The 18,043-nt window shown below is 42.8% G+C and overlaps 1 protein-coding gene across 1 annotated transcript; it reads left to right on the forward strand.

The window, feature by feature from the left end:
• Positions 1–536: 536 nt before the first annotated feature.
• Positions 537–17,302, forward strand: THUMPD2 (THUMP domain containing 2). The gene is made up of 10 exons (XM_056853394.1): positions 537–677; positions 3,038–3,170; positions 4,389–4,798; positions 7,335–7,412; positions 9,683–9,735; positions 10,596–10,683; positions 11,811–11,882; positions 13,109–13,223; positions 16,418–16,539; positions 17,133–17,302. The coding sequence occupies exons 1-10, from the start codon at positions 537–539 to the stop codon at positions 17,169–17,171; spliced, it is 1,251 nt and encodes a 416-aa protein (XP_056709372.1). The 3' UTR covers positions 17,172–17,302.
• Positions 17,303–18,043: the final 741 nt, after the last annotated feature.

Here is an 18,043-nt window from a genome sequence, read left to right on the forward strand (position 1 = left end):
ATTGCGCTCCTGTACTGGTCTCCTAATCTCCCCGATACTAGCACCTGGAGGTTAGCAACCCTATTTTGTGCCCAGCTCATAGGCTTGCTTCTGAAGTTCTGAGCGAAGGTGGGGGAGGCTCGTATTGCAACCAACTCAAGATTCGGGGCGGGGGGCTAAATAAGGGCAGGGAAGGAGGCAGCACGAACCATCCCCGCAGACTTGCAAGGGCAAAAACACGCACGGGCGCTTGAGCCTCCTTTCTTCCCTGTTCCAGCCAGGATTCAGCCAGGATCGAACGCACGAACGTTCTTGGATCGAACGCACGGACGTCCTTCCCTGTTCCAGCCAGGATCCAGGGAAGAAAGGCGGCTCAAGCGACCGTACGTGTCTTCGCCCTTGGAATGCCAGAACAAAAGGGGGGGCGGAACTCATCTTCCCCTCGTGGCCTGTCTGGGGGCGTGGCCTGTCGAGGGGGCGGAGCCGCGGAGGCGCACCCTGGGAAGCCGGAAGGCGGCGCTCCACGTGGCCGTGTGGCTGCAGGCGGCGGGGCTGCGATGGCTGCCGGAGCGCCGCCGAAGGAGACCTCGGGCTCCTGCCGCGCCGGTGGGATCTCGGCCCGTTATTTCTGCACGGCCGGACGGGGGATGGAGCCCTTCCTGCTCCGGGAGGTGCAGGCGAGGCTGGGCGCCACGCAGGTGAGCGGCTCCGTGGCCGGTATTGTAGCGGTCCGCAGGGGTTCGTGGGGGGAAATAGAGACCCGAACCGTTATCGCAAGGAAATTTCAAGGTTTGTTCTGGCAGCTGCGCCCCAGAGGCCCTAATGGGCAGAAGTCTCTGGCCATTTATTCGTGGAAGGTTTTGCATTGGATTTGCCACTCTTTAGATGCACTTTTTCCCTATCCAGATTCTCAAAACTCAACAATAAGCCACCATGCAGAGTTTTGAGAATTCAGATGGGGGAAAGGTGCCTCTATAGAGTGACAAATCCAATGCAAAACCATCCGTGAATAAATGGCCTCTGAGTCCCGATCATACTGAGGAAGGGATATTTATCCAAATTCAAGATATGACAGCCATCAACATTCAGGGCATACCTGATTGTAATACAGACAGAGAGGCGGCAGTTGTCAGCGAGGGCATGCAGTCGAGCCCCGGATAGCAAGCTCCGTTTCCCCCACCACCACCACCTTTTGGTCCTGTGGGAAAGTCTCTTCTGTTGGGAGAATGGTGCTATGGCCAGAGGCTCCGATGTCTCCATTTCAAAGTAGCCTTCCTATTGTAAATCTGCTCTGATCTCAAGGTGTGATTTTGCAGGAACTCTCTCTCTCTTGAAGTTTGGGAGAACTCTGATGTTTTGCATTTAAAAGCCATTACGTGTAAACAATTCTAGTGTGTACATCCTATAAAGCTGATCTGTGAAAGTCCCGTAGTCATTCTAACCTTAAGTTGTATAGACCACTGAACTCGTTTGCTTTCTGAATAAAACTTTTAAAAACTCTCTGCCACGTCTGGAGCAAAGTTTATTATTCCTGAGATGCAACGAGGTCCTGGAGTCTCACAGTATAGTAACAGTTTCACCCAGTTCTTGTTAATGGTTCACTGTAACCCCCCGTGATTCTTGCCCCAATTACTAGCACACAGACACACAGAGATACCCTGCCCAGCAACAAGCTATTCCCTTGCTGTCCTAATACATTTCAATAAATTTACAGAAAGGAAATGAGATTATTACAAATTGCAAAATCAGTGGATCTTCCATAGTCAGGGGAAGTCTACCTTGCTGTCTCATTATAAAGCAGGGGCGAGGCGAGGGGTTTGCCCTCTCCTCCGCCCCAAATACGCCGGCACCTGACTTCGTTGCAAAGGACAACTGTGGACTTGCCCTACATCAGCCAGACCTCCTTATCTCGTGGCAGGAGGGGGCAGATGATCAGGCGTGAGTTGACCCCGGGGACAATTTGTTTATAGGGGTGTATCTCGGAAAGTCGTTCTTAACTTCCTAAATCATACCCTCTGTAACTCATTTGTGCCTAGAACTTACGCTTGGTACCTCATCTCAGCTGAGAAGGCACCAGTGGTGGTTTAAATGCATTCCCTAGGCGTAGCTACTTAAGGTTCTAGAGCTAAGTGCTGGATTGTTAACTTTTTTCCCATGGCAGGATTCATTTGGACTTAAAACTGTATGATAAATATGTGTTACGTGGGTTAAGTGCTCCATAACACTTTACTGACTTGTAAGTAGTTGCTGCACCTGTTGAATTTCTGTATGTCTTGCTAAAAAATGCTGGAGGATACATTTTTCTGTGTCACTTGGCTGGTGTTAATCCTAAACAGGGTTACACCCGTCTAAACCCATTGACTTCAATGGATTTAGAGCAGTATAACTCTGTTTAGGGTGACAGAATCAGTTACTAAAGTGGGCAGGGACAAGGGTCATGTGGTTAAGAGGGAGAATCTGGTGCTGCCTTTTGTTTTCAAAGAGGCATGTAATGTACATATTGCAGCAGGTCTAATCAATTTCTGCCTGTCCTGTACAGAGAACATTGAAGTGGATCACCCCTTGCTTGATTCTTAAGAGTCTCAACTGGAGATTAGAACCTCTACTGTCATTTCCAAAAATCCTCTAAAACATTCTGAGTGCCCCCACAGTTATTTAAGAGTGTTAAAGGCGTGCAGTTTGCTTTTAGTCATTTTGAGAACATGGTCATAGAAACAAAGTATTTGAGTAAAATCTTCTGATTTGTTATGAGCTCCTGTGCAGACAGAGGTCTCCCCACTCTCAAGGGCGTTCTCATTAGCTTCAGCAGAAAGGTGTTTGAGCTTTTCCCACACTGAGTGGGAATCGCTTTTCTATAATGTTGGCCTGACATAGTAGGTACTTCCAAGCTTTGACTAAAAAGGCCATCTTAATGTCTTGTAACAAACTATTTTGCTACTAGCAAAGGTCTTTTGTTTTTAATATGAAGGTATGCCATGGTATGATGTGGGGCTGTAGGTATAATCAGTTCCAGAAAATATATTTTTCAGATCTATTATAGTGTACGTTCTTTGTCGAGGTGGAGTATGTATCGGGGAAGGTTTTCTTTGCCACCAATGCCGAGCTGCGTACGCTGAAGAAGCTGAAATCTGCTGAGCGGTTGTTTTTACTGCTGAAAAAATATCCTCCACTTTCCGTCTCTAAAAATAAAGGTATTGTATTTACCACAGTTGTCTTAGCAAGCTGGGGTGGGTCTTCCTTCCATGATGATGTGCTTACTGCACTCTTTTTTGTTGTTGTTAAAAGTGTGATGCAATTTGGGTGTTAGATATGGGTATCCCAAGTTCAGGACCTTACAAAGCTCACTGAGAGGCCTTGTAAAAATAACAGTTTCTCAGCCTGACGTCCTGACTGTGTGATTACGAAGTACTCCTCTCATCTCCTTGAAAGAAGTTAATCCACTGCAAGGGGTTTCTTATAGTAAGTCCACGGATCCTTTGTCAAAGCTGTTTATGTTCCTCTTTGAATAAAAATTGTGAGGGAAGTCCTGCAAAGTTCCTTTCCCCTTGTAGCCGCTGACGCAAGGAATTATGCTAGTGTAGTAATACAGGATGCAGCTGAGTTTGTGTATCCTCTGTGTGGACATAGGGCTCTTGGAGGCTGAGTGGGCGCATCACAGCTTTAATGCCCCACTTCGTCATCCTGTATTGGATGGGTAGAAGGGCCAGGTAGTCATAAAATCCCTCTGATGTGCTCACAAAAATGATTTTTACAGATTGATCTGCTGCACTTGGAAAGCGGTTCTCTGACTGCTTTCAAACACCGTTTACTTCATCAAAAATAATGTTTCCGGTAAACAGGAATTACAGAAATTCAACTGTTCACTAAAGAGCTAAAAACCTAATCGCCAAGTAATGCTATTAGCTTGTCTAGCCCAGTACTGTCCACTGTGACTTGCAGCAGCTCTGTGGGGTGTTAAACAGAGAGGAATTTTTTTTTCTAGCAAGTGCAACAAGAGATCCTTTTTGTGTGTGTGTGATGCTGGCACCTTCAGCATGCAAAGTGTGGTCTACCACCAAGCCATCGTTAAAAATTTAACGGCTGCTTAATTAACAGCACAAGTTACAGAGAATTTAGTTCCACTGGTTTCAGTGGGACTCGTTTCCAAGTAAGTGTGCATAGAACTGCAGCTTACACTTCCTCTGAACCTTAAGAACTTTCTATACTTGCAAATTTGCCAAGTCTTTGAAGTACAAAGGCAGTCTCTAGAGTGGTTAGCTGGGAAATCTAACATTTCCCCCATCAACATGTAGCTGGTTGTGGAAGTAGCCCCATGAAATGGTGAATTCTACTATAAAACTGTCCTGTAGAGTTTTTTTTACGTGTAGTGCCTCTTATATGATTGATTTAAGAATATACTTCTATTTTAGGAAGAGTAATCCGTGATATTCAGAAACTTGTAAATGAGGATTCCAGGATTTGGCTGGATATTGTTACTGTTTGGAAAAGTCTTCATGGTCAAGAAGTAAAAGAAAAAAATGTGAGTCAGGAATATCCAAATTTGCAAAAACGGAAATCTGAAGAGGAAGGCAGTACAAACAACAAAAGGCAGAAAAGAGAAAAACTGTTGGCGACTATTTCTGCTGAGAGTCAAATAGAAGATCAAGAGAGAGGTGACATGTCTGAAACTGATACAGACAATGTTTTGTCTGAAGGCAAATTATGTCTGGAGAAGGCTTGGGAAAGTATCCAAGAGAAGTGTGTTGAGGGCAGTAGCAGCTTCAGCTTCCGAGTGTCTTGCCGCTGTAGTGGAGCCCCTGCTAAAGTATTTCCTGCACAGGTATGTAAAAAATCAATATTGCAAATTTCCAGAAAACATATTAAATACATGAAAGTTGAACCAACATCTGATAATCAAATATCAGTGCATTAAGCACCAGCCAGGGATTTCTAACCCCAGTTTTATACTACAAAGCGCTTGTGATAAATGTCTGTTTAGACTTCGTTCTTTAAAAATTTGCTACTAGTTCATGCTGACAAATTCCTTCATGAGGTTGTGCCCCAGAAACCATTTCTGTGATCATGGCTGCCGGAATACATTCAGGGTCAATCATGGAGATGACAGCTAGTTTACCCAGAGATTTAGCTTCATCCGTGCACCGTGCACATTTTTGCCACAGTTGCCATGTGTCATTCACAGTTATGTATATGTATTAGCAAGATGAGTAAGCCATTTCAAGAAGCAGATGCTGAACTCTATAGATGCCTTGTTTCATCTTATGCAATTGCTCTTATGATCAGAAAGCTTTTCTAATATGTAACCCGAATTCTGCATTGTGTGTGTTAAGTGCCGTCAAGTCACTTCCGACTTATTTCAGCCCTATGAATCAATGTCCTCCAGAACGTCCTATTTATAACAGCCTTGCTGAGGTCTTGCAAACTGAGGTTCCTGGCTTCCTTTGTAGAGTCAATACATCTCACGCTGGATCTTCCTCTTTTCCTGCTGCCTTGAACTTTTCCTAGCATTATTGTCTTTTCCAGCGACTCTTGTTTTCTCATAATTTGAGCAAAGTATGAGAGCCTCTGTTTAGTCATTTTAGCTTCTAGGGACAGTTCAGACTTGATTTGATCTAGACCCCACTGATCTGTCTTTTTGGTGGTCTATCGTATCTGTAGAACGCTTTTTCAGCACCACATTTCAAAGGAACCTTCTTTCTGTCAGCTTTCTTCATTGTCCAGCTTTCACACCCATACATAGTAATAAGGAATACTATGGCATGAAATAGCTTGATCTTGGTTGCCAGTGAGTGATACATCCTTACACTTAAGAATCTTTTCTAGCTCCTTCATGGTTGCATTCTCCCTTTTGGTTGATGATGGAGCCAAGGGATAGAAAGGCTTGAACAATTTCTTCATTGTCACTGTTAAAGTTGAGTAATTCCCTTGTAGTCATGACTTTTGTCTTGGTGTTCATCTGTAGTCCTGGCATTTTCTGCTTTAATTTTCACTGGTAGTCATTTGAAGTCTTCACTGTTTTCTGCAGTTAGTGTATTTTAATCCGGTTGCTTCGTGTTCTGTCCTTGGTTAATAAATTCAGCTATTGCTCGTGTTCTGTCTGTCATATATTGTTCTGACTTAAAACTAATAGTATATCCACCTCCTGGCCTTATCAGCCTTAACAGAGTTTTTTATAAGCAGAATGAAGAAGGAGAAGATAGATTAGAGATTGCTGGAACGGTATTTAGCTTCTTCTGAATTCTATGCAATTTGCCAGTGACCTCCTGTAAATTTCTTTTATGAGAAAGGATGTTGGGCTCGGAAGTGCATGGAAACGTTGATCTTTGAACTTTGTGCTTTGATCCACAAGCCTGTCCTCATCATCCCTGGAGTATGTGGGCTCCCTGTAAATAGTGATGAAGGAAATGTGTTTTGTACCTGGTGGTGGAAAGTGTGGTGAAGTAACAGCTGACTTATGGTTATGCCTTTAGGGTTTTCAAGGCAAGAGACGTTTGTAGGTGGTTTGCCATTGGCTGCCTCCACTTGGGCTGAGAGTCACCCAGCATGCTTCATGTGGAGGAGTGGGAATCAAACCCAGATCTCCAGATTAGAGTCTGCTGCTCTTAACCACGGCTAAAGGATTGTATAGGGACTCCGAAGGGGAATTAATTTCTTCTTCTTAGTCCATGACCAGTCATCATGATGCTAATTGATTGGCAGTCACTCAAGGTGTGAAAAAATTGTCTGTTGCAAAAAGTGAGAGAGAGACCTCTGCACGCAAAATTAATTTCAAAGACAGTCTTCTGTGCCATCCATCCTTGCTGAGTTTCAGGAACGGCTGTCTGAAGATCTGCTTCATTTAGTTATTATTTCTATCCCGCCCTCCCCCTATCTAGCCGGGCTCAGAGCAGCTCACAACAAACATACGTCATAACAATAACTAAAACTAATAAAACCACAACTGAATTCAATATGTAATTTATATATCACACGCATAATGCTGTGCTGTTTTAAGACAAACTTTATTCAGTGTTGAAGAGAGCAAGAAGTGATTAGTTCTGCTCTAGATTATTTTTAAAATGTCTGTTTTTTTGTGGGTAATGAATGATGTTTCATGGAGTAATTACTTGCATCATATTGGAAATGCCCAAATAAACATGGATGAGACCTTCTTAGGGTTTTTAATTCTCAACTCACACTTGGTTTATTGAGCTCCATTGAACTCAGTGGAACATGTCAATGTGCACAGGATCAGGTATGTAGTTTCAGCTTCCCAATTCTGTAATACACACCCGACTTTTTTTTCCTGTTTGACGTACTTAAGTGTGAAGATCTATTTGTCAATCTGTCCACCCATGTATCCCTGTTTCCCTTTTTAGATTGTGGGAAGAATAATTGGAATAGCTCTTATGAAGCATTTTGGATGGAAGGCAGATCTGAGAAATCCTGATATAGAGGTACTGAACTGAAACATTAAAGGCCGTGGATACTGCTTTCCTTAGAGTCTAATGGGGCAATCCTATTCAGAGTTACTCCAGTCTAAGTAGACTGAAATCAGTGGGGCTTAGACCCGAGTAATTCTGCATAGGATTGCACCTTTAGTAAGCTTTTAAAAGACCTGGGGGCCTTGTGTATCACAACACAAAATAAAGCTCCTACACTGATTATCATTGAATTTCCCCATAGATCCACCAGTTCCTCGGTGAGCAACCACAATGAGTCAAATTAGTAAGTCCATGTACTCCATTTTCTTGGCTCCAGCAGTGGTAAAAGCTAAGTGCCTTAAGAGAGTTTAACAGGATGTTAGGGAGCAGCCTGCTCTATTGCCATCAACCCCCACCTCTGGATGCTTAATGTACTAAAGGCACTCTACTAATTACCAGTTGTGGCGCTCTGAAATTATTAAAGGCAATTCTGATCAAACGTAATTTATCTTCCGTATTAAAATATTCTAAGCTCTGTACATGAACTGAATGCACAAATTCCCAATCTTAAAAAGAGAGAGAGAGAAGGAAAGGGGGTTTGCAGGGAGTGTGAATCCTTAACTGTTGCTGGGTGAGACTTAGCTTGGTTTGGCGATTTTGTAGTCTTAGCAGCTAGTTCTGGGGGATGGGGGTAATTTAAATTGACACTGTGAGGGGAGAGGGATGAACTTTTTAACTTTGTGACACTTTCTGATGCAAATTGCCCTCTTCCCCCTGCTATTTGCTTTGCAAGGGGAACACAGGTGCCCATATAGATCTGAACTTCACTTCCTGTCACCCCTCAGAGCTGTGCGTAAGCCCTAAAAATCATGTTTAGTTTGACCTTAAAAGGAAATCCAAAAGTAAAAATGAATCTTGTTCAATAGCTATCACGGCAGTAAGAAAAGCCCTTAAAGAAATTACTAAAAGAAACAGGAGAGAGCTGCACACATAAAGAGGCAGAGAGAGAAGAGACTTGAACTTTACAGGAAGCTATTTCAATGTAAGGTTGAACAAAGGAAACCAGTGAACCGAGACATATAGAGGTGTAACACAATCAAAGCCCAAAGAAAGATAAATTAAGTGATCGGAAGAGTTAAGGATAGAAAGAACAGGCTTATTGTGCTGGATGAGAAAACCTGACAGTAGAATGGGGTAGAATGAAAATATGAAAGATTTTTTTAAGAAGAATCAGTAGATAAAGCATGCTGTTATAGAAATTATGTTGAGGCATCCTGTTATTTCACATTGAGGCTGCAATCCTGAAGGGGGGGGCAAAGCTCCTTATGAGCCAGCATGATCCAGCACCGGTGTAGGTGCCACCTTATCACCGAATAAAGTGGCACCTACGCCGGTGAGGGGGCAAACATGCCGGCAGGGAATTCCCAGAAGGGAAAGCCCACGCCAGCGTGGGGGGCGTTCCAAGGGGCAGAGCTGACATTAGCTCCCCGCCACCATGGATCTACCCCCCTCTTTAGGAATGGGCTGCCTGAATAATGTCCTTCTTTACATTTTCAGGTTTCTTCCCTGTAGCCAGTCTTCTGGACTGCCTGCTAGTTTCCATGGGGGGATGTGCTGAAGGGGCAATACACTCTTGGCTGTTTTCTGTACAGACAGCAGTCCACGGAGCCAAGAGATCCACAGTCAGTAGTAAGACCCTGTCAGCCCTCAAGGCCTTCATGCTGGTCTCTGGCAAGAAGAAACAGGCCAAGTTCTTCTCCACTTCTACTGTATATCCTCTCGTCTGATTTTGCCAATATAAATGTTTGCACTAACAGAGAAGATGTGGGACTTGCATGGTGTCCTGAGTGCAACATCTGCGCCAATCTGAAGATTTCAGGGGTTGAGCTGGCTCATGTGACATGCATATATAAAACCGTATTTACATTCTAGTAGCGGTAGAATGCCCACTAGCTTAATATAAGGAAAACATAGCTGGAAAAGATAACTGAGTGAAACACTGTGTGTGTGTAAAGTGCCTTCAAGTCGCAGCCGACTTATGGTGACCCTTTTTGGGGTTTTCATGGCAAGGGACTAACAGAGGTGGTTTGCCAGTGCCTTCCTCTGCGCAACAACCCTGGATGTCCTTGGTGGTCTCCCATCCAAATACTAACCAGGGCTGACCCAGCTTAGCTTCTGAAATCTGACGAGATCAGGCTAGCCTGGGCCATCCAAGTCAGGGCAGTAAAACACTATGTACGTTAAAAAAAATCAATACATTTTCTGCAAGTTATCCTTTAATGAACGTTTTCATCATCTTTCAGATCTTTGTTCACCTAAATGATGATTACTCTGTGATTGGGATCCCTGTTTTCAGGTAGTTATTTTGTTATTAAAACATTGCTACTTGTAATCCAATATTATGCTTGTTAGTTATAATGAATACCATGTTAGTGTGTTGTAAGAATGTAAGCAAGGGGTCTTGAGGCATTATAAAGACTAACAACTGTGTTGGGGCATGAAACTTTCGGTTGTCAAATAAATGGATACAGATGTGGTCCCGCTGGGGAAAAATTTGTCAGCATTGGGCCCAGAAGGCCATGAAATGCAGTGTGAAACAGCAGCTCTGTCAGATTTCTATGCAGAGCCCAAATGTATCTGTCCCTGATAAGACCATAGGACATAAATCACTGTAGTAATACTATTTTTCTTGCTATGAAGTCAGCAGCTGGGGATCTGGAAATGTGACCCAGGAATCTCATGACGTTCTGGCCCCACTATACAACAGAAGCAATGTTTTCGTTACTTCACTGATAGTATCTTCTTGAACAGTGTGTGTGTGTGTGTGTGTAAAGTGCCGTCAAGTCACAGCCAACTTATGGCGACCCCTTTTGGGGTTTTCTTGGCAAGAGACTAACAGAGGTGGTTTGCCAGTGCCTTCCTCTGCACAGTAATCCTGGTATTCCTTGGTAATCTCCCATCCAAATACTAACCGGGGCTGACCCTGCTTAGCTTCTGAGATCTGGCTAGCTTGGGCCATCCAGGTCAGGGCTCTTGAACAATGGTCATCTCCAATTTAGTAACAGATTAGCAGTTTCAGATTTTTTTTCTGAATTCAAGTGAAAGAATGTTTTATTGGCATCAGATTTATCATAAATCAGGGTGGTGTTTTCTTTTCAAACCTAAATTTGAATGTGTCATACACCACAGTAAGGTATTTCCTGTATCTGTTTGCAGACTTCCCTTGGCGAGCAGAGCATATATCAAAACTGCTGGGTTGCGATCTACCGTTGCTTGGGCTATGGCATCCTTTGCTGAAATCCAAGTAAGTGAGCCTCCTGTCTACAGAGCCAACTATCATGGGAAGTTCCCAAGATTCCATCAGTGGAATGATTGTAAACATTCAGTGAGGACTGGTGAAGCATGGTGGCTAAGAGTGTGGGTCATGAAATCTGCCGTTCAGATCTTTCTAAGTGCCAAACTGCACATTTCCCACCATTCATCAGGGGTGGCTTTTTTTCAGCAAGAAAACAGCAGGAGAAGAAAGGGGTTAAAGATCACACACACGCAGTTTGAAAAGTGGTGAAAGAAACTTTTTAAATGAACTTGGATGACAGTGTAGCATGTAGATAGTTTCAGAGGGTAGCCATGTTGTTCTGCAGTAGAACAGCTGGATTTGAGTCAGATGTGACCAAGGGAGCTTTGACTCTCAAAAGCTCATACCCTGAAAATCTTGTTGCTCTCTAAGGTGCTACTGGACCTGAGTCTAATATAGTTTGACACTTAAGAGGCCTTAAGGAAGCCATGGTCGCGTTGCCTAAGTTCTTGTGACATGTATGGGAATAATACTTACTTTGCAGTTGTGCAGGTTACTGAGGTATAAATGAAGAAATTTGAATGCTCACAGTTGCCTTGTATTTAGCATTTTTATGAAGGTACTTGCATTTGAAGATAGGGGAATAGACTATATAACTTTGTAAGAAGTCTTGCAACCCTACTGTCATTATTATTAACAATTTATTAAGTGTTTCAGTTATGCAGAATGCTTTACAGTGAGCTTCTACTCTAGTCTGTGAGGATTTAGACCAATTCTACAAAGGCTTGGAGATACTGATTTGCCCAGAGGTACTAATTGATTGGTTCTGTGGCTAAGCTAGGTTCTGTGGCTAAGCTAGCTGTGTTCCCAAGGCCCCTAGTTTATTATTCCATTCACACAGCGACACCGGCTATATTTTATATCCATATTCGTGGGTTTATCCAAAATGAACAGCACCAGCTGCAACCCTGACCTCTTAGCTCAAGCCCATATTGTTCCTCACCTCTTGCTTTCTTCAATTGATGCGTGTGTATAGGCTCATTTTTATCCCAGAAGAGGTAATTTCTCATGACTTTACAGATGGCATAGCCTTGAGTGTGTGTGTGTCATTTTTTTGTTCTTATTTTGCTCCACAGACTGGTGACTTTGTGTTGGATCCTACATGTGGCCTTGGAACAGTACTTCTGGAAGCTGCAACTGAATGGCCTGTAAGTTCTTTCCTTTTAACAAGGGCTGCTTCCACATGGAGGTGATTCTCCATGCAGTTCACGTTACTGGTGCAAATGCAGAGGGTATTTGCAGTGACAGTGGCGCATCCACTCAGATGTTTTCCCCATATTTTCCTTGTCTCAGCCTTCCATGGCTGCCATTCACCCTCCTGCCACGGGAGAACTTTTGAGGGCTTTAAAAAATCAGTAATGGCAATATTATTATACAATTATAACAAGCTATTGCAACAGTGCACTAATTCCCAGCTTTCATTTTTTTAAACTTAAGCCTCTAGCCCTTTTCATTATGGAATTATAACAAAAAATGAGTAGGCAGTACCTTTCTCCTTATAACTCCCCAACAAAAAGGGCTATTGAAATACTTTGTTTAAAAAATGAAAAGTGACCACTAGTGCATGGTTGCAGTCATGCAATATTAGTAAAGCCTTTATTGATAAAAAGGTATCAGGTGGTGGGGATGGATGCCTCAGGGACTGAAGAAAGAAAACTGGTACCAGTGTTATGACACCTGCAAAAAAAAGGATATCTTCCTGTCAACAGTGTCCAAGGTCACTTTGACTGCTGACTTTCCAAAAGGATCTTACCCAAACCAGGTTTGGGAAAGATCGCTGCAAAAATGAAGAAATCACAGAAGCAGGGCAAGTAGAAGATATGCAAATGCGCCTGAAAACGGCTGTGCTGTAAGGAAGCCAAGGTGGAGAAAAACATCTACATGGAAAAAACCAAATATGGTGTGTTTTCCAGATAATATTGCTATGATCCTTAATCACACAACAGCCATGGTGAAATCCTAGCTTCCAAATACTGCTTGGGTCTCGTAAATCTCCACTGTCTGAAGGGATTTCTGTCAGTACAGCAAAATTTCCATGCCTCAAGTGATTCCCAAAATGTTGCCCCTATGGGAAAGGAGCACCCCCCCCCCCAAACAGCATGAAGGAGGAATTGGATGTTTGCAGTGGAAGGGGAAAATCAGCAAAACTCTCTCCCTCCCCCTTTTCCCTTAACAGAAATATTCCACAGGATCCAGCCCACCATTTCTAAAAATTCACCATTAAAAAAATTCATTTTTCGTTTAGTAGTGCACCCAAATGCAAACAATGAATTGTGTAGCATGTAATAAGCTGCAGCTGTTCGTTTTAGACAAATGAGCGAAGTCATTGCCTTTCAGAACATTTTAACCTCCTCAACGTTTGTTTCCTCTTCAGGATGCACATTATTTGGGAACTGACATAAGTGATTCACAGTTACAAGGAGCCTATTCTAATATCAGAGCGGCAGGCTTGGTGGGTAAAATCGACTTATTGAAAGCTTCTGCGACAGGTAAAAACTTGGCAAGGGTATCGACTGTAAGAATTTCTGAATAAGGCAGAATTAACTAAAAACTTTTTCCTGCAAGTTGAGGGGCATTAAAAATAGGACCTCTGTTGCTAGGAAAATCTGTTAAATTTTTCTTCAAAATGGATAGAGTAACATATGGCTCTCAGATCATACCTTTTATGGATCTACTATGTTGGGAAGAGCAGGATGGCAGGTTTCCCAGAATTGTTCTGCATTATGCTTCTGTAGCAGCACCAAAGCCCTGGAACTCCTTAGAAAGGCAAAGTTGGCTTGTTCTGTCTCTGTGCAATCTTTTTGGTTTGAAGTTCAGAGGTCCTTTGGGGAATTAATATTTAGGTGAGGTCTGTTTAATTGATTAGAATATACTTCCTTCCTTTGGAAGTCTGTTCTTGCTGCTGTGATTTGTCTTCATTTATAATGATGCTAACATTCAGTTACAAGAGATCTTTTATCCTCAGTGCAAAAGAAGCAAAATCCCACTTGAAAGGGACCAGACACAACCCAAATACTGGTCAACAGCTTCATTGCAGCTATAAAGCAATTAAGATTTTACGACGAGGTTCATTCCTTCATTTCAACTTCTTATTACGGATTTCTCAACCCAAGAGGATAGAATCTCCACTAGTTATTCAGACGAGATCTAGCACCAAAAAAAGCAATAAATTCTAATACATCTTACCTTAGTGCTAACTCATCATGGTACAAGATTATAATAATCTCCATCAGTTTCTAATAGAAGGAGTTGGTCACATCTCATCTAATTGGAGCTGTGAGGTTGGGGAGGTTTTATACCAGCATTCTTTAGACTTACTCAGAAGAGGAAGTAGAAAGTAACCTGAAAAAGAATAGAGAGGCCAGAGGCCTTGTCTGACTTGCTGGAGCCCTGCTCGTATTTTTTTATACCCTTGTTAAAGTATCCTTCCCCCTCGTACCACAGGCTTACTTGGCAAAGGAACATCAGAACAATAAAAAACAATCATCCTGGCCATATTTGTTATACAACTAGTTCTGCATACTTACCAGCTTGTTGTCAATGTCTTCCAAGTTCTAGGATCACTCAGCCCAAGGCCTTATTATAGGATGTCTGTTATCTGAGATTTGGACACAGTTCTTGGCATCGGACATTGAGCTACTGGGGGAAACATGCAGGTTCCCTCCCTGAAGCACAGTCAGACTGCTTATTTTCCTCATAAAATCAAATAGTCTCCTGTTAGTAAAAGAAGTGCTTCAGGCTGAAAGCTGACAAACAGGAAGCTGAATTCCCCCCTTTCCCTAGTCTTCACCTTTCTTTTCCTGGCCCTGGCCCAGATAATTGCTCAAATGGTTTCTCACTATTCTCTGGCTGCATCCTGGACATCTGGGGTTCCATAGCTCCAGTGTCCACTGTCCAGGATCTTCTCCCAGAACAGATACTGAAAAGATCGTCAGCACAAAGTGTGTTATCAGTCTCTTTCTAGAAGCTGGGTTACACACAGGCTTGGTATTTCCTCAAAGCAGAAATGCATACGTACTGTATGGTCTAACAATGTGTTAAACCTTAGTCAACAGTCATTCTGTGTATCCAGTATAGAGGAAGGAATATCAGTGCTTTTAATAAATAACTACACTCAAAAGCTTAATTTGACACCCCCCACAAAAAAAACCATTCCATTAAATCTGGATCTTGTTAGAGCAAGCCATACCATACCGTCCCCCCCAGAGTTGAATGTAGTTTAAAAGAGAGATTGGTTCTTGTGGTATGTACATTTATCCCATTTCCCTCTGTGCTGAGCTAGTTTTGTATTGGTTCAATAACTTCCAAAACCTGTTTGACCAGATGTGACAATAGGACAGAATAAATGAATGTAAAGTACAGGAAGCAATGCTGCTCTCAAACCACTTTCAACTCTGCATCCATCTCTACTTCTGCTTTCAACTGATATTGATGAGGCCATCTAAAAAAGAATAGGAAGCAGCCCTCAGGTATTCCTCCATCATGCCTGTCTCCAGCTCAAAATCCCTTCTTTCAGCTTCCATATGCCAGTAATAGAGCCATCACAGGGAGGAGCGGAGGTGGCCAGGCCTAGCTTTGTTATGGCTGAATTTGAATACAATTTGTGTTTGGATTTTAACTCCTGCAAGCCAATTAGGGAGTCAATTTTAGCTGAAGAGGCAGGATAAAAATATGATAAACTCCCTTGCAAACTGTTGCCTAAAACCAGCATCTCTTCTTGCTGTCTCTCAAGAAGAGGCAAATTTGAAATCTGGAGTGATTAATGTATCCCATCATGCCCATATGTGTGTTCCTAATATAACATTCTCCTTCAGCAAAACTCCGTAAGTGGATCAGTAAAGGTTTTTGCTTTTTACTTGCCTGTAGCACATGGCCTTTTTGCATACCACATTGAAGGAAATGGGGATTGTATTGGTTCAGTGCTTGGTGAACTGCACCCACTAACTTATGGGGTGTTTTTCCCCATCAAAAGTCTTTGTACCATACTGTTGTAAGGGCCTTATATCTTGGCTGGCATAAATGGCTTTATGTTCTTCATATGGGTCTTCACTGTACAGCACTTATAATCAATATCTACATACATTACAGGTGATAAGCAAGGATGTTTTAAACTGTTTTGTATTCTGGAGATGTTAAAATATACATTAATGTAGCAGGCAAAATGTATTTTTAATTCATTTTTATTTATTAATCGTTTTTATTAATTTAGGTCTCTATTGGTTACTTTAAGTTACTATAACTTAAACTTCCCTAATTAATTTCTGTTAGAGCCCAAATGGTTAAACATTTCACTGTGAAGGGGAACAGTTACATTCCACAATTCTGCCTTAATCAAAAAGGTAAAGGTAAAGGTCCCCTGTGCAAGCACCGGGTCATTCCTGACCCATGGGGTGATGGTCACATCCCGACGTTTCCTAGGCAGACTTTGTTTACGGGGTGGTTTGCCAGTGCCTTCCCCAGTCATCTTCCTTTTACCCCCAGCAAGCTGGGTACTCATTTTACCTACCTCGGAAGGATGGAAGGCTGAGTCAACCTTGAGCCGGCAACCTGAAACTGACTTCCGTCGGGATCGAACTCCGGTCGTGAGCAGAGCTTGGACTGCAGTACTGCAGCTTACCACTCTGCGCCCCGGGGCTCTTACCTTAATCAAAGCCTTGCTGAAATGTATGACTTCTGTCTCTAGGATTGCCATTGTCTCCAAAAAGCATCAATGTTGTTTTTGCCGACATCCCATTTGGGAAGAAGTTCAAAATAACGGATGACATGAGGTTACTACCAAATGTTTTGCAAGAAATTGAAAGGCACGTGAGTTTTCAATGGCTAACGCTAATCTATATCACAGTCTGGGATCTGGCTAGTAGTGCTTTTGCGAGCTAAACAGCATTAGGTCTGCCGGCCGTGCTTCAGACCAGGAAGAAACAACTCCATCTCTTTGTGGTGATATTATATAATTTGTTGAAAAGTGATAGTTTCAAAGCAGGAGTAGAAAAAGCATTTTGCCAGCAGCCATTAGTGATCTCAGAAGAGCTGAGTGTAGTTGCATGAAAACACCCTGGTTAGACTGGCAGTGAAAGAGAGGATGAGGTCCAGGAGGCAGTGAGAACTTCTGTCTGCAGTTCACAGAGGGGTGTTTCATATGCCAGGATATGGCTGGCAGCTACAATGAAGAGATTCATGGTCACGGATGGTATTCTGGCAGCTACATTTGTGGAATTCTGGAAACTAACATCCTGTGATTCAGCTAGATAGGTTATGATACATATCACAGAATTGTTGTGAAAGTAAATGGGGAAAATGAAAGGAGAATTGCAGAGCGGTCTGTGCAATGAAAAGTATTACAAGAATGAAACGGGGAGCTCAACCAAGGTGTATTAATAGTCCCCCTTGCTGTTTTTCAGGGTGCTTTGTGTTGGAGGGACTGTTGTGCTGTTGCTTAGTCAAGAACTCCATAAGTGCATCAACGGCGGCATTTCCAGTGGTCCTGAGACTGAGAATCACAACTCTGTGGAATCTATGAGCGACTGTACAGAATGTGCAGTGGTATCACTTGAGTCAAACACCCAGGAAAAAACTGTCAACCCCAGGATTATTTCCCCATTAGCTCAAGGTACAGGGAGAGAAGACATCAGCAATACAATTTTTGGTTCTCTGCTATTGGTAGAATCCTTTAAAGTCAGCCTTGGCAAAACAGATGCATTCATGAGCAAGTATAAGAAAATAAGTTTTGCAAGCATGAAAAGCTAGCAGCGGCACATTAGAATGACTGAACATGTTAAAGCTTGGAGCTTGTGCTTCAAATCATGTGGAGCTGGAGCAGCTGAGTTAAGGTAAGCTCCATAGAGCTGTGCCAGCTTCTATATTGTGAGTAAATCCCAAGGCCTATAAGGTCAGTAGCTGAGGAACCTTCAGCCAATCTATCCCGGTGGGAAAGTATGTTTAAAAATGTGTACTGCTTGTATGGTGGGATATACTGTATAAGTGGTCAGCAGAATATGTGTTTGTGACCCTGATAGCTACCTGGCTGCTCATCCCACCTATTTTTGCCATCAGACCTATTGCTAGCACAATGACATTGCAGTAGTCCCACCTATATCTACAGCAAGGCCCGTATGCCAGTTAGGCAGGCAGAATATGGGGAGAATAACAGGCAAGCCAGCCACTGCAGAATTCTCTTGGCTGTAGCCACATATCTGAGCTCTAGGCATGGCTGTAGCCGAATAAACAGTTGCTTGCAAAACAGTGCCATAAACGTTTGTTCCAAGTTCCATTTATATAATGTTAGTTTGGTCTACAGTGACTTACAGTGCAA

Source organism: Euleptes europaea, chromosome 7 (assembly GCF_029931775.1).
Source record: "Euleptes europaea isolate rEulEur1 chromosome 7, rEulEur1.hap1, whole genome shotgun sequence".
Taxonomy (NCBI): Eukaryota; Metazoa; Chordata; class Lepidosauria; order Squamata; family Sphaerodactylidae; genus Euleptes; species Euleptes europaea.

Coding starts and splice junctions, on each gene's coding strand:
- THUMPD2 (XM_056853394.1), top strand. CDS start 537: ATGGCTGCCGGAGCGCCGCCGAAGGAGACCTCGGGCTCCTGCCGCGCC. Junction 678..3,037: donor CGAGGCTGGGCGCCACGCAG/GTGAGCGGCTCC, acceptor TTCTTTGTCGAG/GTGGAGTATGTATCGGGGAA. Junction 7,413..9,682: donor TGAGAAATCCTGATATAGAG/GTACTGAACTGA, acceptor ATCATCTTTCAG/ATCTTTGTTCACCTAAATGA.